Source organism: Python bivittatus, unplaced genomic scaffold, assembly GCF_059951505.1.
Source record: "Python bivittatus isolate LINGU-HERP-01145 unplaced genomic scaffold, Pbiv_v1 ctg000200_np1212, whole genome shotgun sequence".
Taxonomy (NCBI): domain Eukaryota; kingdom Metazoa; phylum Chordata; class Lepidosauria; order Squamata; family Pythonidae; genus Python; species Python bivittatus.
In genome coordinates this window covers 7,770,055-7,794,245 of record NW_028277040.1, presented here as the reverse complement: position 1 = coordinate 7,794,245, position 24,191 = coordinate 7,770,055, and the positions used below count along the sequence as shown (strand labels likewise).

Genomic DNA, 24,191 nt, shown 5'->3' with positions numbered 1-24,191 from the left:
TTTAAAATAGCATGTGAGTTTTGCAATAACAACAAGCATGCACAGACTACAAATATTTATCAAGTCTGTGATTGATAGCACAGAATATTTAGATGATCGATGTCTAAGAGATAAAAATCAGATGCTTGTCAATTCTTTTCAACTCCCTCCCCCCCAAAGCTTACAAATTGCACCCCATTCGCCCTGGCTGCTTATCTAGTTCCAATTCCCTCTATGGAACAACTCTGGGTGCATGCTGGAGTCCCAGTACACAAGCAGGGTGGGGCAAATAGGTAGCCCTGCATCATACCCAGCTTTTCTTGCGCAGTTGCCCTCTCGTTTCGCAACTCTTTCTTATATTGCTCTTCCAGGTTATTCACTTCTGCTATGTGAAATGTCTGAATCTCCCTGCCAAGGCAACACAGGAAAGGCATGTAAAAGAGGCATTTCTGCACTAGTGGTCTGTTAGGCCCTCTAATATGTCTTCGTACTAAGCTTGAAGAGATACACACACTGCTAGCATTGCCTTGGTGAGAAGCAAGGCAATGCTAGCAGCTTCTCTTGTACAAGTCACAATGCCTGATTTTTGCCAATTTACTATAGAGTCTTCAGTCATATCTAAAATCTTATCTAATTTAGTTGTAAAATATCCTTTACATTTCAGGAATAGTTCCTTAGGGGGAAGCCAGAGGGGCTCAAATACATGGGATGGGGAGAATCTACGAAAATCTTGTGACTTAACTGGAGAGGGAAACAGCAAAGGATCACTAAGTACATAAGAAATATACAGAATCACGTCTTAGGCTGAAGAAATAAAGTAATGAACTTCAGCCCTTTTTTCTCTATGTGGTATTGTCATAAGAATCTGGAGAGTGGGATCAACTCAGTAGACGTTGGCCAGTGTGGGTGATCTTCTTTGTCTCCAGTCCCTGGGTACCATACTCCAGGGCCAATGTGGCCTGAGCAATGGGACCATCCAGGCTTTCCTCATTTATTTGCCAGATATCTGGGCCAACCTGGCTTTGAAAGAGGGATCAGCCCAGCTAACAGCTGACTGGTGCTGGTAGAGAGCTGTACAAGGAAGCAAGAAAACCCATAGCATCTGTCAGCTGTTAACCAGGCTTCTTTTGAATGCACCCAAACGAGACACCAGGACCAAATATCTACTCCGCTAGCCATTTCTCAGAATGCACCTCCTCTCCAAGCCCCATCTCCATCTGATGTTTGTTGGGATGGGAAGGAAGTAAGCCAAAGGAATCCAGCAATTCCTTTCCTTAATAAGCTTTGCACACAGTAACTAAGCTCATCATCCTTTGCCTATAGAGGCAGGACAGGGATTAGCAATTTCAACTCTGCTGGTTCAAGGACTACTAAATAGAACTTTAACTCAGCAGTGGGGAAAGGCTCTAGATTAGGTGAAATAGCAGCTTTCCTCCTGTATTAGTTCCAGTTTTATGAAAAATCTCCATAGCAAGGCCTTGAAATAACTGGCTCTCCTGGATTTGGGAAAATGGATAATTCCATCCTGTTCTGAAAAGCTCTGGAATGCTTGCACAGGAGCTAAATCTAGGTTTTTAGGATGAGTTTTCTTACTACATTCTAAACCAATGTTCTGTTGTATCTGTATATTATTTTTTATTGCATGTACATAATCTGTATGGAGAACAATTATTGTGATTATTCTTATTCCTGTTATACTGCATTATTATGGTTGTGTTTTTATTCACAGGAAATTGTCTTAATGAAAGCATGTCATGCCCACACCAATTGCCACTGTGGTTTATTAAAGAACAATTCCAATCACAGTTCAGGCAAGTGCTTGGAAGAAACCTAGAACTAATGAGACAGGAGAATGGCTTTCTAAGGTCCCAAAGCTGCATCTGATGTGTAGACAAAGTAGCAGGCACTGGTGGAAAGGGAAAGCTGGTAATTATTTGGGTTCCAGCAGTAAGGCAGAGCAATTTAATCCTTTCCTCCCCTGCTCTAATACCTGCATAGAAAGAAAATCTATCATGGTACCGATGGGGAACTTCTCTGCAGAGTAAATAACACAAGAAGGATTTTCAACAGGACTACAGCCCGGGAGAGAATTGTTCATTACTGCTGATAAAGTAGCAGCATTATTTAACTTATGCTGAATGTGGCCCTAAACATTCAAACATACTTGGAAGAAAATTTCACTGAACTTATATGGACTTACTTCTGAATAATCTTATTTGAGATTTCTTTGTTGGCCATTTTCAGTTACACAAAAATCAGTTTTAAAGTGTAAAAGCATAGTGTACAAAAATGCAACTGACATATAAACATCTCTTTTTGTACACTCTATTTGTGCTATACCTTAAAAAAGATTTTTATGTGACTGAAAATGACCAATGACACAGATTCAAATATGATTAATCAATAGTAAAAAACATTTTGTTCATTATTACTTCTCAATAAGCCTATGTAGAACAATGCTAAAAAGTCACATGCTGTCTGCTTCTTTCCAAGGATGGGGGAAGCTGTTTCCTTAATATGTTGTTATTCCTCCTTTGCTCTTAGAACTGTGGAGAAAGAAAGGTTACTTCAAAACTTGCAGACAGGGACAGCCAGACCTTATTTTATTATCATGTTCCTCTTGCATCTCATTGCATTTTTCTTCCATATCTTTCTCCAACTAGAAAAAAGAAAAAGATGATTACATTTATTAAGTATTTTCATAATGGATCTTTTTTTGTAGTAGTAGTAGTGTAACTGTACATATAGATAGCCAGTGCAGTGGTTAAAGGAACAAGGCTAGAAACAAGGATACCATGAGTTCTACCCCTGTCTTAGGCACAAAGCCACTTGGGTGACCTTAGGCCAGTCACTCTCCCTCAGCCATAAGAAGAAGGCAAGGGCAAACCACTTCCAGAAATGTTGCCAAGAAGACTGCAGGGACTTGGCTGAAGTCAAGACTGGAGTCAAGACTGACTTGAAGGTACACAACACAACTGTGCAGAGAGTTTCTGTCTGAAACCAAGAGGCTAAACACATTCCCCTTCGTCCCAGCTCCACACTAATGCTTCCCATTAATACTTTTGCTCCAGAAATTTATTTCAAATCCAGTTCATCTAACCTGATAGTAATTGGTTTCTGGAAGAGGTCTTGATGATTTCTTCCCAACCAGTAGTTTTTCTCCAAATATAGCACATTCTCTGAAATATCTACAGGGAAGGCTTTCTCCACTATCAATGTGACTCACTTGTTTATGTGTCACTTGATGATCTCGGCGCAATTGCTCTATAATACCAGTCAGCTCAGAAATCTGTTCCACTAAATCAGCAACAACATCTTCCCTGCAAAATATAGTGTACGAACTGTTCTAGAGAAACAAATTTTACAAACTACAATAATTACTCCCCTTTACCTTGAAATGTAAAATTGTTCACATTTAAATGGACATAACTGGATTATTCCAATGTGCTCTACTTGGGGCTGCCCTTGAAGACCATCTGGATCTGCAGCTAGTATAAAATGCAGAGGTGCGAGCAATAATGGGTGCCTCTTGATATGCACATGTGTCACCACTGCTACGTGAGCTGCATTGGTTGCCAGTCTGGCTGCAGTTCAAGGTGCTGGTTGTTACTTATAACGCCCTTTATGGCATAGAGCCTGGATGCCTGAGGGAACACCTATCTCCAGTTGTTTCTGCCCACCCAGTACATTCCAGCAGAGTGAGTACACTCTGCGTCCCTTCTATTAAATGTTTCATTCATTCATTCATTTTCATTCATTCATTCATTCATTCATTCATTCATTCATTCATTCATTCATTCATTCATTCAATCTGTATGGCCACCCATCTGTAAGGTTTGCCCCGTTCGACAGAGAAACTCCCGTGACACGTGTGGTTCACAAAAGAGGTTTACTCATGCGTAACGTAGCAGTCATAAGCAAAGCCAGGACTGGCTTGGTACATTTACATTACACCTTTATAGTTGTCTCAATCCCCCTGCGGCCCCGTTGCTAGGTTGCTAGCTTGCGGTTTCGCCTTTCCTCTTTCTGCGCTAGCGCTCGAGCGGTGAAATTGACTAAAGTGCGGCTGGGCAAGTTCCTAGGCGTGCGGTGCAGGCTGAACCTGACATACCGCCCCCCTGAAGACAAGTCCCCCTCTTAATTGGGCTACTAGGGTGCTGCCCTCCCATCTGCCATAACGGTGTGCCTTTCCTTGGCTTGGGGCTTTGGCCTTACCATGGCCGAGTCACTTACAGGACGGGTCCCCGAAGGTTCTCCTTCCCCTCCTTCCCTTCCTTTGCTGGCCACGTACTCCCTCGTATCCCTCCGGAGAGACGGCCACCAGAACTGTTCACGCAGGAGGTGGAAAGTCCTAACAAACCCACAGTGTCCGGTAGTGTCCTCGGTGTGCCCTCTCCGGAGCACATCCACCCGGCAAGCTTCTGGAACGTAGAGCCTCCCCTTGTGCTCCCAGCAGGTCCCTTGTTTCTTCAGGGAGTCCTTGTTGTTTACCAACCAGGGGTCTCCCTCGCTCGCCTCCGCACAGCGCCGCCTCAGCTCCGGCTCGGCTCCCTTCCCCTGCTTCTACCTTGGGGGTTGGGCTCCGCCTTTCGCCTCCAGCTGGGTCGTCCTTGTTGGGTCTGTCGATTCAAGCAGCAGCTCCCTCAGTGTCCTACAACCTTCCAGGGTCCCCTGGCCGCGGCCAGGTCCCGGTCTACCGCCAGTTGCTTCACTCACGCTTGGCGCGGACCAGTCGCCTCCCGGCGCCGCTCCTGCCCCCGCTCTTGATGCCAGTGTGATCGCCGCCTGCTTTGCCACGGGGCCCTCGGGTCCCGCTGCCACCGTCTCTGCTGCAGCCGACCCCTGCGTTGCTGTGGGGCCCTTCGTTGTCCATGCCACCGCCACCTCGGTGGTCTCTGACCCCTCTCGTTTGTCGGTCGCCCTCGGCGCCGTCCTCGTATTCGCCTCACGTGCGGTTGGTCGCCCGGGCCCTGCTGCTGTCGCTGCTGTCGCTGCTGCGGCCTGCCGGCCCTCGGCTCTCCATCGCGCAGTCACCATGCCCAGCTCCGTGGGGTCCTCAGCTCCCGCGCCGCCTCCGCAGCTCGACCTGGCCTGCTCGGTGGTGCCGTCGAATCGCACCGTCTCTGCTGCCACGCTCTCTCATGCACTTGCCGCCCCGGCTGCTCTGCCGGTCTCCCTCGGCGCCGCCCTCACCTCGTGTGCAGTTGGTTGCCCGGGCCCCATTGCCGTCGCTGCTGCAGTTCGCCCAGCCGCCACCTCACCGAGTTCTGTGGGGCCCCCTGTTCTCGTGCCACCTCCGCGGCTCGACCCCGTCTGCTCGGTGGTGCCACCGAACCGCACCACCGTCTTGGCCACCCAATCGATGTGCGGGTTCTGGCGCGTAAGCCATGCCAGCCCCAGCACTAGTGCATGGTCGGCCACCGGGGCAACTACCAAGCCTAGCTCCTCCCGGCTTCTCCCCACTGTCAAACCGACCGGCTCAGTGCGATACTGCGCCGGGTCCCCCCCTGCCGTCGATCCATCCAACTGGCTGAGTGCGAGGGGCTCCCTGAGTCTCCTCACTCTGAGCCCCAGCGCGGATGCCAGTACCGGGTGGATCAGGCAGTGGGTGCATCCTGAATCCAGCAAGGCGCCGACTTTCGCCTCTGCTTCTGATCTCACCCCCTTGAGGTGGACCCTGATCCTCATGGGCGAGTAGTTTCTTCTGTCCCGCCCTTCCTCATGCTGCCACTCTGTTGGCTGCTCCGGGGTGCGCCTCAGCGTCGCCGGCCGTCGCCTCCTGCTGGCTCGCTCTCCCCTCCTCGCAGAGCCGGGCTTCCTCGTGAGCCAGCCGGCTCCGCTGCACACCACTCCACTAGCTGCTGTCTCCTCCCAGGATCGGTCGGGGTTCCTTGTAGCCGGGAATCGCCGGCCCGCGTCCTTTGTGCAGCTCGCCAAGACCCCCTGCCTCGAGGGGCACTGCACCATCCAATGCCCCTTGCCTCCACACCGGTAGCAGGTCCCTGCAGTCTGCCGGGCGTTTCCAACCTCGATCCTCCGCCGTCGGCTCCTGCGCCTCGTCTCCAGTGCCGCCTCACTTTGGTCCGCTGTGGCTGGTATCAGGGCTCGCGCCTCTCGCTTCCCCCGATCTCCGGCATCCCCCGCCGTCTCCGCCAGCCAGCTCCACTTCACTAGAGCCTCCAGGTCGTCCCTACTGGGTGCTCCCCCCTGGATCTCTGAGTGGAGCCTGTCCTGCGTACGGAGATAGGTTAGTGGCCCAGGGCCCCCCGAGAGCTCGCTCCTTGAGCTCCTGAATCGGGGCGCCTCTGCTGGCCGCCGACCCCCCTTCGTGCTCCCCGTCAGGCTGACCACTTCTGCTAGCCTGGTCTCCACGCCGCCCTCTGCGGCTGCCCCAGCCGGGGCCCTGGGTCCGCCACGCCATGCCTCCCGCATGCCCGGTACAGCTGTCGTCTGCTGCTGGAGGTCGCCCTCCAGCCGGTCCAGCCTCTCCTCCGGCTCCTGGCTCCTGGACCCTGCGCCGCTGCTCCCAGGAACCGCACGTCCCGTCAAGCCCTCTGGCTCCGTCCCGCTGCTGAGCGCCCGCTTGGCGCCCCACGAACTGACCGTGGTTGTGGGTCCCCTCTTCCTCACGCTAGGGACTGGAGCCATCTGCGCAACCTCTGGTCTAGGCTCCGTGCAGCTTCTTGAGTTTGTACCTTCACTGCTCCCGGCATCGCCCGATTCCTTCTTCGCCTGCGACTCTGCCCCTGGGGCCTTGCCCCGCCGGAAGATGGTCTGCAACATCACTTGGACAGCGTCCATCCGCTGCTCGATCTTGGCCTCCAGTCGGGTGAATCGTTCCTCACGCTCCCGGGCCTCGGGTTCCGACCCCCCATGCTGGCGACCCGTTGGGGCTCCTGCCCCCGCCGAACGACCACTCGTCCTCTGGCGCCCTCTTAGCTGTGTCCGTGCGCCATTCGCCCCGGACTGGTCCCGCCATCACGCCTTCGGATCTGGGCTCCTGGTTGCCCAGCTGGCAAGCGGTTTCCCCATCGCTTGCCATCTCCTGGTGCCGTTAATCGATTCCTCTCTGGTCTTGGCTGCAGGGAAAAAAGGTGAGCGCTCATGTCTCAATCCCCCCGCGGCCCCGTTGCTAGGTTACATGTTACAAATTAGATTGCAGATTGCCCCCTGTAATCCCCCCCTTCTACTGGAATGGCAGGTTCAGCCCAGTTCTCTTGTTTCTTTGATTGTTGTTGCCTGTGGCGTGGTCATTGCCTTCGTTGGGGCTTCTGTCGCGCACACAGCCGGGAGCATCCCCTCGCGCGCTGATCTCTTCCTCAATTCCGGGCTCTCTCCTTTGCTTCCGCTCCAGATTAGTGAAGTGGCGCCAGGTGGCCCATTCATTAGCTTGCGGTTTCACCTTTCCTCTTTCTGCACTAGCGCTCGAGCGGTGAAATTGACTAAAGCGCGGCTGGGCAAGTTCCTAGGCGTGCGGTGCAGGCTGAACCTGACACCATCCACGCTTCCAAATATAATACATATTTTGGACACATTATATAAACACAAGCATTCTTGGAAAAGATTTTGATGATTAGAAAAATTAGACAATTAAAAAAAGAGGCTGACATAAGACAGACTAGTTAGATACTATCATTGATGACATAAGCAGGAGCTTAGAAGAACCCAAGTAGTTACTGACAATCCTGGCAAAATGATGCCCATTGGGTCATGAAGAGACAGAAGCAACTGAACAACAAAATATGACACAGAGCTGGTACCTACATGCAAACATTACATTGGATTTTTTTAATCATTTCTCCCAGTGGAGAAAGATTTAAAGATTTTTTAAAAAGTGCTTCGGAGATTGGAAATTCCATTTATGTCATTCAATCTGTAATAACATCTCTAGATTCCATCATCATCTAACACATGAATGTGTGACTCAGCCTGCACTTGTACTGGAGGCAGATGCAAGATACAGCTTGGATTACTAAAGTTCATTAAAAGATCCTGAATGAAGAGTAAATAAGTTCCAAGAGCAAATAAATATAGGAAATAGTAGGAAATACCTCTGGATGGCAATTTAGATAGATGCAGTACTATGTGGGCCAACACTTAGCTCCTCTGGCATTCTTATCTGAACTTACTAATAAGTAGTAATATATTCTAAAGGGATAGAAAGCAGAGACTGTGAGTTCCAGTCTTGCCTTAGGCATGAAAGCCGGCTGGGTGACTTTGGGCCAATCACTCTCTCTCAGCCCAACTCACCTCAGAGGGTTGTTGTTGTGGGGAAAATAGGAGGAGGAGGAAGGAGTATTAGATATGTTCGCTGCCTTGGGTTATTTATAAAAATAATGAAGGCGGAATAAAAAATCTGAAAAAACAACAACACAGATTTCAATGGTTCACTGTTCCACAAAACATTTTGTAAACCCATGTTAAAATAGACCACAAAGAAAGGCTCAGACTAAAAAACAAATACAGTACATAGAGGAGCAAACAGTACAGAGGACATATTTAGGCACTATGTTGATTGCAATCCAAGAAAAGAATAAGGGGCAAAAGAGAGTATCAGTACTTACGTTTCAAGCTTAGGTGGAGTGCTGCAGGGGAGGACAAAGGGAAAGGGAGAAAAAAAAAAGAACAGTTGAAGCCCTAATTACAATCAGTTAAACACATTAGTTTTAGAAAGCAGTTGTATCCAAGATCTAATCCATAATCATGTGTGTGTTTAGAAATTATGGACTGAATTCTGTGGATTACAATGCTTTGCAAATTCTGCAGTCTGCAGGCATAACCTAAACACAGCAATTATATGCATCGTGTCTTATTATAGGGCTGGAATTTGGGGATGTTACTAGAATTTTTAGATAGAGACTCACACATGTAAAGCAGGATAAAACAAGCTGAACATGATGATCAAATGATTGAGAGAATTAATTACAGTGTCTTGACTAATACTATTATGTAATATATTTTTATTTAAATCTCTAGACAATCCCATTATAGTGGGAAAGCATAACAAAAAAATCATTCAGGTGAATCAAATATATTTCTTCCGTGAACAGATTTGATTGAATCAAAATTTCATCTTAAAATATCAACAGTAAACATATTTAGGCTAATCTTGAGATCAAAAATGACATGGGAAATTAATTAGAGGTTTCCCTGAAGGTTTCCTTCAGGAGCATACATCTTCCCTACGGTAAGAGATATCCCAAGTAGATAAAAAAGCAGCTTAAGGGTTTTGTAAGCTAGGAAACGCTTCTTTTTCGAGAGGTGGGGGGGGGGGGAAGGGAAAAGTAGTTTAACTGGTGTCTAATCATAACCAGAGCTAAATTCTAGATTTCTTCATAGATTTATACACTTTCTCACTTTCACTGTAGGATAGAAAAAGTCATCTATTCTGAAGCTGATTCTTTTGTATTTATTTACTTGTAACAAGACCTAAGCAGTAAATCACCATGATGCAAAAATGATGAGACATGGGCAATGATGGAGTCATGCACATGCCACCGTGATCTACTTGCATCAGGACCTCTGATGTAGATATGTGAATTGCATGGTAACATCATCATGAGCTTCTTATTTACTCTCCTTGCCCCCTCTGCATGTACCCTTGAAATTAAGATGTCCTTCTTCAGCCTAACTTAACCTATTGCTTTCCAGATGTGCAAGTCTTCAACATGGCTCCCAGCCAACATGGTCTTTCATTATAGTATCTGAGGATTACGGGGGGTGAGGTCCAACACACTAGAAGGGCAGATTGTGGATGGCTGCTATATTTGCCTTTGTCCTCTTCATCCATTTAACACTATAGTTTTTTGGGGGGGAGGGGGAATGGGATTATTTGGATAGCTAAACCATCAGCAAAAAAACACTCCTGAATTCTCTCTCAAAATGTACTGGGAATCTGTATAAAGCTTCCATCATGGAATCTCAGCTGGCTGCATTGTTCCCATATACATGAAATAACAAAAACACTGATATTACAGCAAGATGCCATTTAAAGACATGGTCTTGCTACCATATAAGATTACCCGGGCGCAGTGGTTTTGATGGGTTCTTCTGTAGGTTTTTGTTTCTCAAAGAATTCTTCACCCAGTGTGATATCAATATATTCCTTACTGCGAGACAAGGTAAAACCAGGTGTGATCTCTTCTTCGATCACTTTGGATATCTAGAATGAAAACAGAAGTAACCCTAGAACAATAGTTTCAAAATCCAAACCAGTTATATGCTTCTTGAAATTGAATGCATTTACTTAAAGCATTTTGACCAGGGTTTTTAGCCTCAGGTGCTGTCTTCTCATAAAAGCAGCCAGAATGAGATGCTTTTGGTTCTCTGCCAAAAGGGAAAGCTAGTGTGTGCTGTCCTTTAGTTTTCTAATCTCAGGAAACCTCAGGCTGACTGATAAATATTTATAAAACTCAGCATTCCTGAGCACTTAATATTTTGACAATTTCATTTGCTAAAAATAATAATCCGAAGGAAAAAAAGGTACACAAAATAGATTAGAGTCTACAAATTTTCTGGAGAAATTTCATAGCAGTTGAAATATTTGTCTGGAGAGAGTCATCCTGCCTATTCAGACACACAGAATCCTCCAATATGGGATCATTTGGAACAGTGCTTACAAGGACCAAAAGAAAAAACAAAACCTCAAACTGCTCACATAACAATATTTAAATATTAACAAATGAGAGCAAGTAGTCATCTATTGAGGAACTGGATAACAATGGAATATTGATTCTCATTAAAAACATATTCCAATTGAAGCTTGAAATATGTTGCGAAAAGAAGGGAGGGCAGGAATGGAGGGAAAGTGTGATGGAATGGAATTATGAAGGCCAGGCTCAGGGAGATAAACATTTCCTTAGCTCCCCAGAAGAGCATGGGAGGAACAAAAGCATGAGACTGGCACCTCCCTGAGGAATTCACACTGTTGTGGCTGGCTGACTTTGGGAGCTGGGGTTTCAGTCTGGGAAGATTGGTGCCAGGCCTAGCCCAAGGAACTCCAAGAGACAATGCAAAATCAGTTCAGCTATGTTTATTAGCTACAACCTCTAGCAAGAATCTTCCCAGACTGAAACCCCAGCTCCCAAAGTCAGCCAGCCACAACAGTGTGAATTCCTCAGTCCTTAAATAACAGAGAACCAGAACAGAATAGTGTTGGATGAAATATTGCATTCTGATTTTCAAGAAAGAAGCTATATAGTCAAGAGTGCAAAGCTATTGATCTCTGACCTTAATCATCAAGTTCTTATTCTATGGGATAAGGAGTTTTTCACTTATGCCTCTACTTCACTGAAATTGATATAAGGTTTTTTAGTTCTCAAGACGTTACAGGGATGGAGGAAAGAGAATAATAAAAACAGGCTTCCTTAACTTGGCATCTTGCAGATGGGTAGAACTATGACTGCCATAATCTCATTCTGACTAGTTATTATGAAATATGTCATCCCACACATCTAGAGGATACTGGGTTGGAAAAAGCTGGGTTAAAGCATTCATGTTCCAAGTACCATCATAATGCACATAAAAAAAACAAGGAACAATATATTCTGCTTACATCTTGAGGCTCTCTGCTTCTTAATGGTTGCACATAGGTTTTGGTGGAAAATTTCACTCTGGAAGGAAAAAATAAGCTTATTTAGACTACCAAGGAGATGAAGTTCCTTTGCCTACAGGCACATGTCAAAAATTGGATCCCTGCACAAAACTAGAAAGAATACTTGTATCTGAACGTCAATTCATAAAGGAATACTTAACAAAATACATAAAAAGAACATTTATGTCTTATACAAATATACCCCAAATTACACTTTGATAAGCAGGTTATTCTCTACAAAAACAAACTTGATATGTATAGCGCCACTCAATTTTTTAAAGGACAGACTATGAAAAATAGTGTCTCATTATTTTTCCTAATAAGAAATTACATTTATTTTCTTTCATCCTTCTTTAAATGTGTTACTGTTGAATTGCACCAAATTCCATTAGAACCCAGTGCAAAAATTGTTTAACATTTTTGCTGAAGATGCTTTGTCCTGCTTCTAGAGCTCAATCTTTACTAAGTGTTCTTCCTTCAAAATTGCAGGAAACTAATTTAGTTTCACGTTCTGTTAGGACAAGCATGTGCATAAGAAGGCTGCTGGAATCATTTGGTTTCTTATGTCAATTCACTTGAGAAATAGCTAGCATCTTAGAACATCCATTCAGCTTAAGCATTCTATAAAATGGTTTTGCTAGTGGCCTTCTGAGGATTGTGCAGCTGTGCTAACAGCTTTATTCTGATGTGATAATCTCATTCTGGAAGGAAAAGTTAAGGTTACTTAAAATACCAAGCCACCAAAACTGTTTTGCTTAGGGACCCATGTCAAAACCAGGACCTCCTGCATAAAAATAGAGAAAACATGTATTTCTGAAATTCATGAGAGAATGCTTACAAGGGTGTCAGCATAGAAAAATCAAGGAAGCACAGAAGCTTCCTTCAAAGAAATTAAAAGAATTAATACATAATAAATAATTAAAATACAGTAGGTACCTCAAAATCCAGTGAATAAATAAATTACAAAAAGTTAAAATAATTATAATGCAATAAATACCACAAAATCACATCATGCCAAAGTTGAAAATAAAATGAAAATTAACCAAGGGAGTTTCCAGATCAGAGCTTTTTGGCATTACCTATCAAAGGGCATTGTCCTGATATTTTACCTTTCTCTGCTTAACAGACTTTTTATGGAGAAAAAAAAAAAGAAAAGAATGAAATATCATAAAAAAATATAAGAAGATAATGATGCCTAGACCCTTTCTAAAATTCCCTGAATGAGCCAGTAGTAACACAGAAAGAAAGATTCATTCACAACCGCTTCTGCAGAACCAATTGAAAGATGCTGTTGTGACTTTGTTGCTTTTACAATTTAATTACTCTATACATCTTGTTCCTCCAACTGGCCTCCAAACCAGGACACTACAGACCAGCCAATTGAAAAAGGGATCCTGGGGAGAGGGATGAATTGCCCTGCCTTCAATTAATATAGTATCAGTTCTGAGTAAAATGTGGAAAACACTGATAAAGATAAAAGTATTAAGAATATTTAAGAGCAAAAGCATCAGCAGGATTTCTCAAAAATTAAAATGTTCTGCTCTATATAGCAGAATATTCATGTACATATCAGTGGGATGCCATAGTAAACACAGTATACTGGAACAAATTTGTAGTAGAGAGAATTTAAGTAGATTTCCCTGAGTTTCTATACTGGAATTGCTGCTAGGGATGAGCAGCAAAATAGGCAATTTTGTAAATGGCAATATATTTTTCAGTAGCTGGTGATCTGCACCCATGGGCTTGCATCTTTATATGTGATGGACTTCAGATTGATTGTGGCATCACATCCTTTCTGGACATGCAGCTGTGAGTCTAGGCTGAAGCTGCCACAACTAAAGATGAAGCAGGCGCATAACAGAGAGGACAAAAAGCCAGGAATCTTGTCTAAAAAGTCCTTTTGAGGTAGGTATGAAGGAAACAAGTCGTTAAGGAAACAAAGGAAAAAAATGTCACCTGAACCAGACAAAGGAAGTTGGGCCTGAGCACATGGAAACCCCCCACCCCACCAAGCCCATCAACAGCTACCAGACTTGTAAATTAACAAGGCAAGAGTAGCTGCCAGTCTTGTGAATGAACAAAGCAAGGACTTTAGGGGATAAAAGTGGTTCTGCCCACACCTTGAGTTGTCTTTGGATCCAGACTTGGCAGCTTCCATCCCTCTAGCTAGTGCCTGGCAGCCTAGCTGAGAAGGATGTGAGTAAGTGTGGGTGAGTGTGTGTGTGCATGTGAGAAAGAGCAAATGTACATTGTAACCAGTGAAGTTTTGCTGTTACTTTAAATTCACTGGGTCTCTGTGTATTCCAAAGAACCTGAAGTGCCTCAATGTTTGGTTGAAAGTGATCTTGTGTGTGTCCCTAATTATTTCCCAGCTGTTGTCCAGGGCTGGGACTACTCTAACAGCACCTATCTGGAAAACCCAGGTAGAAAGCAAGGGGGGCTTATGAGATCCGCATACCTCAACAGGCTGTGAGTGTGTGAGTGAGTGACCATAAGCTGAACCTGGGAGTGCCTATAACACAGACTGACACAGATGTGTCAAGAATGCCACAAAGAAGTATCTTGTTTGATCATGTGAAAATTCCCAGTGTACACATAGAGTTTTATATCTTGCACATCACTCACCTTTGCATTTCATCTCCAAACATAAGAAACTTACCTAGAAGTACCTGAAGGATTTAATTGGACTTTGGACTGGTCTTTCAGGATCACTCCTAATGATAGTTTTCTAATGTGAAAAATAAACATTGTTTAGAAATAATTCATAATTTCTTCAAATGACAAGTCTAAAGTGTATTTGGTCATTAAGTTCTCAGAACTGGATACTCTCACCAGTATTTGCGAGCCTCCTTGAGCTGAATAAGACTGGTGTTTCTCAGCATTTGGGGCTTAAATATTGATAAAATCAATTTCTTAATTGTACATTTGTCCTCTTTAGCACACAGCAATGTTGCATCTTTCATCAGAATTTTGCAAATCTTATGATAGTCCTATATGGGCCTGGCAGCATGTGACAGTAAGTGTAGTAACCAGTTGCACATCTGGTTGAGCATTTGGAGATTTTCTTTAGATTAGATCCTGGTTGTGATGAGCAATATATGCAGAGCTATGCGTAAGAGCTGGGGCATCAGGTAGAATGAAAAATTCAGCAATACAGATTGGAGAAAAATTAGCTATCATGAAGTGACACTCAGTACGATACTATAGACACAGCTTTAGAGAGACACACAGTGAGGTGGTAGAAGTTTGCTAGCATAAGTAAGGGACTTGTGATCCCAATTTGCACATCTGTGAAACAGTCTCCTCACTCCCGACTGCCAAAGTACACATGTAAGGTAGGGACAAATAAGTATACTTAATGAGAAACAATGCATTAACATCAAATTTAAAATATCCCTAAATCTGATTTTTCCCACTTTCTCCCAAAACCTAGATGTGTCAGTGGAAGTCCATGTCCCTTTGTCTTAGCAATAGTATGCAGAGTTCCTCTGAGTGATCCATGCAGATAAGGAAATCTAGCATGGAAATGCAGTAACCTACTCCAGGAAAGGCAGGAACAACTTGAACTTGGTGTGTGGCAAAGTATCGTATCATAACAACAACAACAATAACTAGCAACCAAGCATGTTGACATATATATGCCTACCAGCAGATGGTATAAAAAAAACTTAGTCTAGTTTACGGGTAGGCTATTACCACTAAGTTTGTTGAACCCCTGCTTCTGTTTGAGATTGATTTTGTAAAAAGCAGCTGGTGTCTGCAAAGTGAAGTGATAGCCTCTTGCAAATCTTTATGTACAAGAATCCCTCTGGGTCCCACAGGGGGCACATTAGCACAGTTGAAACATTAAAATGTGGTTGACATCACTCCCCTGCTTTGTTTGAAGGTCTGCCTATTTATCCAGAAAAAAAGTTGAAGGAAAGCTGGCATAATAAATAATATATTGGGTAGCTATAGTGGATGGTAAAGAACAAGTTCACTAGTCTGATACTTCATTGTATTTTTATTCTTTTAGTGGCTGCCCATTCTTACAACTGACAGCTATTTTTGACAGCACCCATGGCATGCTTTCAACATTTCAAATGTGCCAAATTTAGACTCTGTTGCCAATAAGCTAACACAGATTATGATAAATCAGATCCCAGTTGCTAGTGAAGTTTCAAACCCATCCATCCTAAAAAGTGATTTCAGTCAAGATGATCACTTTTATTTTGGGATTTCAGCCAACAGAACTTACAACTAGGCTATGGAAAAATTTAGCAATTTTCTATTTCAAGTATTCAGCATAAGGATAGCTCAGCTGTTGTACATCTGTAATCACAAGTTCTAGCAGCAGCCAATTTTATAATCTCCCCTCCATAAAGAGTGACTCCTAGTTTTAATCTCTTTTCTTGCTCAGTTCTGCACCCTGAGTTCTACAAGTACTCTGTGGGTTCAGGGTGATTCACCACCCAGACGGCTCTACTGGTGAGGTTGTACTATTGCTCCAAATTCTGTACAACTTCCAGCTTCACCCAAAGTTCCATCACATTACTTCTCTACAGTATACAAGTGAAGCTTGGTAAGCAGTATTTACTTGGTTCAGCGACCAGATCTAGACTGGTAAATCATAGAACTAATGTGATAATATCTTGTTCATTCCATAATTTCTAAAGATAGGTTTTTGATTGTAGTTTTCCATATATACAAAATGTTCTCTCAGATCTTTCTAGGAATGAGTGCACTGTTTAGAAGTTCTTTGTTATTTTACATACTGTAATATCTAGGGTTTAGACACTATTTAGCAACATTTTGGCACACCTATTATTTAAATTTAAGTGGATTGTTGATTTTTGTTACAGCTGGATATTTTAAAAATTAATATACTTTTTTTTAAATATGGCTTCAAATCTTTAGTTCATCCAGGATGCCATTGATCTCATTCTGCTAAAGATTTTTATTTACCGTTCAGATATTAGGAAATAAGGCTTCAGTCTCAAAAGATAAACAGATTTAGAGACATTCCCTTTCATGTTTTATCTTTTTTCCCTTTTTAAGTTATAGTTACATAAAAGTTTCAATTTTCAACCTTGATTGTAATAGAATTACTTTAGATTTTTTATACAATCATTGTCATTTCTTCTATCAGTTTGAATACTGGAATGCATTCACAGAGTCACTTGGAGTCAGGTGGCATATGAATTTAATACATTATTATTGCTGATTGCACAGCCAGCCAGATGTTTAGACTGGATTTGACATTTTTGTCCACCTATTGAGTCCTTCCCAAGGACCTGGGATAGGCAGATGTTGTTTGATGGTGTTAAAGGTATCGTCACAGGATGTAAGCTGTTCCAAGTAAAGCTGCCTTTTGCAATTGATTGATGGTGATTTTGTCAATGCTGATGGTCTTCAAGTGGTGCTCCAGATGTTTTTGGATTGCACCCAAGGTGCCTGTTACGATTGGTACTATCTTTGCTTTCTTTTGCCATAGTCGTTCTACTTATATTTGCAGGACTTTATAGTTTGTGATTTTCTCCAGTTCTTTCTCTTCTATTCTGCTGTCTCCAGGTATTGCAATCTCCACTATCTAGACTTTTTTGTCTTTCTTATCAACAATGGTTAAGTCTGGGGTATGTGTGGCAGGTGCTTGTCTGTTTGAATTCTAAAGTCCCAGAGCACTTTGGCTTCTTCATTTTCTATTACTTTGTCTGTTTTGTGGTCCCACCAGTTCTTGCTTGCAGGCAAATGGTATTTCTTGCAGATATTTCAATGCACCATTGTTGCTATTTTGGATATTTTGGATCTGTACACTTATTCTCAATAAATGAACTTTCTTTTGAATCAATATTGGTTGCTAGGAAAGTTGCTGGATTTGGGATCAACAGGCGGCAGCTCGTTACATTTTGCTAAGACTCAAAGTGTAGACTTCCACCAGGGAGATTGCCCTGCAGGGAGTCCAAAGCCTCACGTTGACCGGGACCAACCGAGCAGCGGGATGGCTGACGATGTAATTGAGGAAGAAGAAGAGAGACTGGTCCCCCCTCCATTGGAAGTGAAGGTGATAACCCAGGAGGAGCCGGTGCAATCATCGCGCCAAGCCCAAGCGGGGGCGAAGGCAACGGCGACAAGGGGACGAGGCCCTTCGATGAAAGATTGCATGGGGAAATTGGAAGGGCAGATGGGGTCCCTATCCGATGATGTGCGAGCACTTAAAGCAGCGGTGGATCAACTGCTTGGAGGGGGATTTACGCCCCCCACGCGAGAATAAGCAGCCACACCGGGAGGTACGGAGGCGGCAGAGCAGTCGGCTGAAGGTGAGACCTCCAGCGAGGAGGAGGAGGATCTCACACCTAGCAGAACCAAGAAGAGCCTGATGCAGCAGCGGGGCATCTCCATGAAATTCGGGGGAGATGCTGAGCAGCTGGCTTGCTTTATTACCCAGGTGCAGATCTACATGGAAGGCTATGGAGTTCTGTTCCGCAGCGAGGAAGAGAAGGTCTCCTATGTGTCCAGTTTTTTTGAAGGTACGGCTGCAGAATGGGTGGTTGGCCTGCACAGGGCGAAGGACCGGGCTTTAAGGAGATTAGAGGATTTCATGGCGGCTCTCTGCGCATGCTTTGAAGACCTGTGCGTGGCGCTTAAAGCACGACGTGACCTGGAAAGGCTGAAGCAGGGGTCCAAGTCGATATCAGAGTATGCCTATGAATTTCGGGGGTTGGCTCAAAGGCTGCCTTACGTGCCTGAAGAGCTCCTGATCAAGTTTTTCCAGAGAGGCTTGCAACCCGAGTTGTTACAGCGTGTGGTGTGCCGGGGTTTCCCCAAAACCTTTAATGGATGGGTCGCTATGGCCGGCGAGGTGGAGGAGCAATGGCGCACCATAGAAGCAAGAACCCGACTTCCGCCCTTACCCGGCACAAAGAAGGCGGCGCCCAAGGCGAAGACCAGCACGCCAGGAAGTAGCAGGAGCCAGCGCGTCTGTTTCAACTGTGGGGAGCCGGGGCACTTTGCCGCTGCGTGCCCTAAAGCAAAGACAGAGCAAGGAGGCAAGAAGACGGAGCGGAAGGGCCGAAGTCTTCGAAGCCCGGCAAGAAGGAGTCAGCGGTGGTAGGCAGCGAGACAGGAGCTAGAGCGGCAACACGCGGCGGTGGCAAAACCCGGAAATTGTTAGCTCCGCTCTCTCTCCGACAGGCGGCTGCTCTTCCGGAGAAAGAAAGCAGCTCACGAGAGGACTCGGAAAGCGAAGAGATGGGGGTGAGTTCCATTCAAATTTGGGTGGAACTAAGGTGGTGGGGACGAAGCGAAGGGCAGAGATGCGGGCGCTGATAGACTCTGGCTGCTCCCGAAATCTGATTAATCCCACCCTCACCCGGGGTTTGGAACTGCACTTAAAGAGACTCAAAACCCCTGTTATTTTTACCCAGCTGGATGGATCCCCAGCGGGGGGGAGGGCCGGTGGAGTATCGTACTGAAGAGCTCGAGCTAACCATGGGGGAACATAAAGAGACTATTAAATTCCTATTGACTCCCATGGCAGGCAACCCAGTGCTTCTGGGCATGAACTGGTTAAAAAGGAAGAACCCAGAAGTGAACTGGGAGGAAAAGATCTTGCATTTCCCAAAGGAGGGGGGAGTGCAAGTTGAAGGAGTTACCGAAACATTGTCAGATGAAGAGATGGGCGCTGTGAGTAGGGAAAAGGCAGGGGAGGCCGCAACTCAGATTCCCAAGCAATACCTCGACCTGCAGGAGGTGTTTAGCGAAAGGGAGTCAGATCAGCTACCTCCCCATCGTGCCTGTGACTGTGCCATAGAGATTGAGCCGGGGGCTAAATTTCCAAGGAAGAAAATGTATCCAATGACACCCAAAGAGTTGGAAGCCTTGCAGGAATTCATTGATAAGAATCTAAAGAGGGGCTTTATTGTACCTACGCATTCTCAAATTGCTGCACCGGTGTTATTTAGGGAAAAGAAGGATGGCTCCCTACGTTTGTGCACAGATTATAGAGGGCTAAATGTGATTTCTGCTGACAACTGGTACCCACTCCCTTTGATGAAAGATCTGTTGGCCCATTTATCCAAAGGGAAAATTTTCACAAAACTGGATTTAAGGGAGGCGTACTTCAGGGTGCGAATCCGGGAAGGAGATCAATGGAAATCTGCCTTTAACACGCCCCTGGGGTGTTTCCGTTATGAAATAATGCCGTTCGGATTAAAAGGAGTGGCGGGGGTGTTTATGCAACTTATAAATGAGGTGTTACAAGAGCATTTATACCAGGGGGTGTTGGTTTATCTGGACGATATCCTGATTTACACTGAGACCATGGAGCAACATGTACAATTGGTCAGGAAGGTACTAAAAAAGCTACTGGAGGCTCAGTTGTATGCCAAGCTCTCCAAATGTGAATTTCATAAATAGCAAATTGACTATTTGGGGTATAAAATTTCGCATCAGGGAATTGAAATGGACCCGGTCAAGGTGAGGGACATCACAGGTTGGGAGGCTCCCAAAACCAGGCGTCAGCTTCAAAGTTTCCTGGGCTTTGCTAACTTCTATCGGCAATTCATACCCAACTTTGCCCAAGTAGCACTCCCACTCACCGATTTGTTGAAAACCAAGGGCAAGGACAAAGCGAAGGCATCAAAACCTGGAGCCCCCCTGGCCTGGACTAAGGAGTGCCAGGAAGCTTTTCAAAGTTTAAAGTGTCTGTTTACAGCTGAACCAATCTTAAAGCACCCTGATCCAGAACAGCCATTTGTCATACAGGCAGACGCTTCGGATGTGGCAGTGGGAGCTGTGTTGTTACAGAAGGGGGCGGGGGGGAGCTGTTTCCATGTGCATACATATCCCGGAAATTTTCAGAAACTGAGAGATGCTGGTTGGTGTGGGAAAAGGAAGCATTCGCAGTGCGCTGGGCGTTAGTTTGCTGGAGGCACTTGTTAGAGGGATCACCCCATCACTTTGAAATTTGGACTGATCACAAGAATTTAGAAGCTTTGACTGCACCGAGGAAGCTGTCACCCAAGCAAATGAGTTGGGCACAATATTTCCATCGATTTAACTTCTCCCTGAAGTACATTCCTGGGGGAAAAAATTTTCTGGCAGACGCCCTGTCTCGATTGCCTCAACACAACAGCAAGCGAGAGGAAGTAGTCGCTCCTGTAATTCCATGTACCCAAACAGCCCTAAGGGTGGTCACTAGAGCTCAGAAAAAGAGGGGTGAAGAACAACCAGAAGGAGAATTGTTGAAAAAATTAAATGCCCAGATTGCTCAGGATGATTGCTTTAAAAGCAACAGCCAATTACTAGTGAACAAACAAGGGGCATGGTGGTGGCAAGATAAGCTGTATGTCCCTGCAGACGCTAGAAAGTGGGTCTTGCAAAGAAGTCACAACAGCAGAACAGGTGGGCACTTTGGTTTTGTGAAGACATTACATCTACTCAGGCGACAATTTTGGTGGCCAACAATGAGAAAAGATGTAAGGGAATATGTAGCTACATGCCCCATGTGTGCAATGGCGAAAAAAAGAGGGGGCAAACCAATGGGGCTTCTACAGACAGTAGCAAATCCAGGGGCTCCTTGGAAGCAAGTTTCCATGGACTTTATTGTAGACCTGCCTGAAAGCAACAAAAAGACAGTTATTTGGGTAGTTACAGACCTTTTTTCCAAACAAGCACATTTTGTGGCATGCCAGTCCCTTCCCTCAGGACCCAAACTGGCCAAGTTATTTATACAACACGTCTACCGAGCTCATGGTGTCCCAGAACGAATAATTTCGGATCGCGGGGTCCAGTTTACTGCCAAGTTCTGGAGGGCGTTCCTAAAACTACTGGGGGCATCGCAAGGCTTGAGTTCAGGGTACCACCCCCAGACGGCGGGATCATGTGAACGTCTGAACTCAGTGTTAGAACAATATTTGAGATGTTTCATTAACTACCAACAAGACAATTGGGATGAGCTGTTACTGTTTGCTGAAGTAGCTTATAATAATGCAGTGCACCAAAGCACTGGCCTCACTCCTTTTAAAATAGCTACAGGACAGGACTTTGTACCAATCCCAGAACTACCTAACCAATCCACTCAAGTCACTTCAGTTGATGAATGGGTCCAACAAATGACACAAGTGTGGCCTCAGATTGCTGCGTTGTTAAAGGAGGCCAAAGCAACGTACAAGAAATTTGCAGATGCTAAGAGAACCCCAGAAAAAGAATGGAAAGTAGGAGATAAGGTTCTTTTATCTACCAAGCATCTTAAATCATTACAACCTTCCAGAAAACTCGCTCCAAAGTTTGTGGGGCCTTTTATTATAGATAAAGTAATTAATCCAGTTGCCCTACGATTACAGATGCCTGCTACCTTTAAAAAAACCCATCCAGTGTTCCACTGTGACCTGCTTAAACCCTATAAAGAGAGTCATCTCAATGGCATCCCTCCCCAGCACCACCTAAACCGATGATGGTTGAAGGAGAACAACATTTTGAAGTTAAAGAGATACTGGACAGGAGAAAGCATGGGGGGGGGGGTTCAATTTTTAATTCAGTGGAAACATTTTCCCAAATCAATGGCTGAATGGGTTGATAAGAAACATGTAAAGGCTCCACATTTAGTTAAAAATTTTTATGATGTTTATCCTACAAAGCCTTAACAATTAGAAGGGTTATTGTATTATGTTTTTCTTTGTTTTTTCTTTTTTAGAGTGAAGAAGAGGAATCATCTGACTGACATCCTCTTTTGTGGAGGGGCAGTATGTCAGAATCCTCGCAAGATTTTATAATAGATTATTAGATGGCTAGTTTAAAAAGAAAAAAAAATGGTTTTTTACATGCTGCGGTTCTGCCATTGTAAAAGTGGGGGGGGGAGTAGGGATGAGAAACCGTTAAAAAGCAGATGGCTCCTTATCACAAGCTCTGGCATGCTCAAGGTCATACCAGCAAGAGAATCAGAGGACCAAGAACTAAGGGCGATGTGTCGGGGGGGGGGGGGGGAAGTAAGAAAAACAGCTTTTGGCACGCTTTTGACCAGTCTTAGCAATGCTTTGGATCTGTACAGTTATTCTCAATAAATGAACTTTCTTTTGAATCAATTTTGGTTGCAAGGAAAGTTGCTGGATTTGGGATCAACAGGCGGCAGCTCGTTACATTATTATTATAATACCTGAATGCACATTAGAGAAACAATAAATCTGACAGTAACCTACATTGTACACGCATAGTTTATGTGGGGATTCAATAATTTTCCCATGCTCCAGGTACATCAAAAGGAACTCAATGAGATTTTGGCCATTTACCTTGCTTAAAATTTAGTAGGGGAGGGGTTCCCTGATGCTTCTATGCATCATGAGGACAATTTATGTTTTATGCTGGTAGTGTACCATTGCTAACCCTTTTTAATAGCTTTTTATCGGCCCTGTTTTGTGTGTGCATCTGTCAGGATGGAGGCAGGTACCTGAGAGCAATACTGTTGCATGAGACCCAAAATTTCATGTGCTCTGAGGATGAAGGGCTTCTTTCCTCTCACAGACTCTTCCACCAATTGTATATTGCCTCCTTCCCTCTCAAGATCCAATATTTAATTATTTCTTAATGAATTATTGGAGAAATGCCCTTGTGTCACTCTTAAGTGAATGGTGACTCTTCTTGTTTGAAAGGTTGGGTTCTTTTGGATTTCCTAAAACTAAAATATGACAGAACCCTCTCAACCTTTAACAAACACTTACAGAGATTCTGTGGTTGTCCAAATGTTCCTTGGTAGTTCAGCAGCTGAGAAATTATTGACCCTCACACATACACATCTCATCCCTGTACTTTTACTTACTTGGGCTTCTGATTCAGCAGGCCTGCTTTAGTTTTTACGAGCTTTTTACCCCCTGCTTTCCATGGATCCCAACAAGGGCAATATAACAAGGGAGGCTGGGACATAATCTGCTGATCTTGAAAGCTGTATGTCAAGAAGCCTGCAAGATGGGAGACAAAACAGATCTTCACAGTTCAGAGGTTTATCCTGCCAATATGTGCTTCTAAGGATGACAGTTGTTCTGTTTCTAGATGGCTGGGGAGGGTGGGAGTTTAATGTCTAACACTAAGCAAGTTGAGGAAGTATGCTAAGCACTATAGTATGTGAAAACAGCTAAACAAACATATAAATAAATAATATTTTCTGTTTCTCATTTCTTTTGAACCATTGTTCATTTGAACCAAATTTCAGCTCATCTTCATTGAGGCACAGACTGATTGAACTTCATGGGCATTATATTGGGAAGCCATCATGAAGAGATTTTGAGCAGCAACAATTTTTTTCACTGATGAAACAAGAACTTTTTCTATTGGGACTTATGGATAGCCAATTAGAAAAGCCCCATGGAAGATTGGTTTTGTATATGGTGATTGCAGCAATGCAGAAAGATGGAAAATTACTGAAATACCCACAATGGAGGAATGGACTGTGAAAATTATGGAATTTGCAGAGATGACAAAATTGACCTGCTTGATCAGGGACAAGACAAGTATTTTTATTAGACTGGAAACTTTTTATGGACTTTTTGCTGAAAATGGGGAAAAAATGATCTGGTGATTTATGGATTTGCGGATTTAAAAAGGTTGAATATGGGAAGAAGGGAAACATGATATAATTTTAAAGAGGAAG

General features: G+C 44.3%; 1 protein-coding gene across 1 annotated transcript in view; it reads right to left on the bottom strand.

Annotated features, from left to right (window-relative positions):
- The window catches only part of FLACC1 (flagellum associated containing coiled-coil domains 1), a 36,358-nt gene extending 12,795 nt beyond the window's left edge, over positions 1 to 23,563 (bottom strand). Inside the window, exons 1-8 of the mRNA XM_088135661.1 lie at positions 23,364 to 23,563; positions 14,232 to 14,300; positions 11,534 to 11,591; positions 10,002 to 10,141; positions 8,544 to 8,564; positions 3,206 to 3,299; positions 2,577 to 2,638; positions 290 to 387 (exon numbers count right to left, since the gene is read on the bottom strand). Of these exons, the coding sequence (XP_087991787.1) occupies positions 290 to 387; positions 2,577 to 2,638; positions 3,206 to 3,299; positions 8,544 to 8,564; positions 10,002 to 10,141; positions 11,534 to 11,591; positions 14,232 to 14,300; positions 23,364 to 23,467 (646 nt within the window). The 5' untranslated portion in view covers positions 23,468 to 23,563. The remainder of the gene's footprint in view (positions 1 to 289; positions 388 to 2,576; positions 2,639 to 3,205; positions 3,300 to 8,543; positions 8,565 to 10,001; positions 10,142 to 11,533; positions 11,592 to 14,231; positions 14,301 to 23,363) is intronic.
- Positions 23,564 to 24,191: the final 628 nt, after the last annotated feature.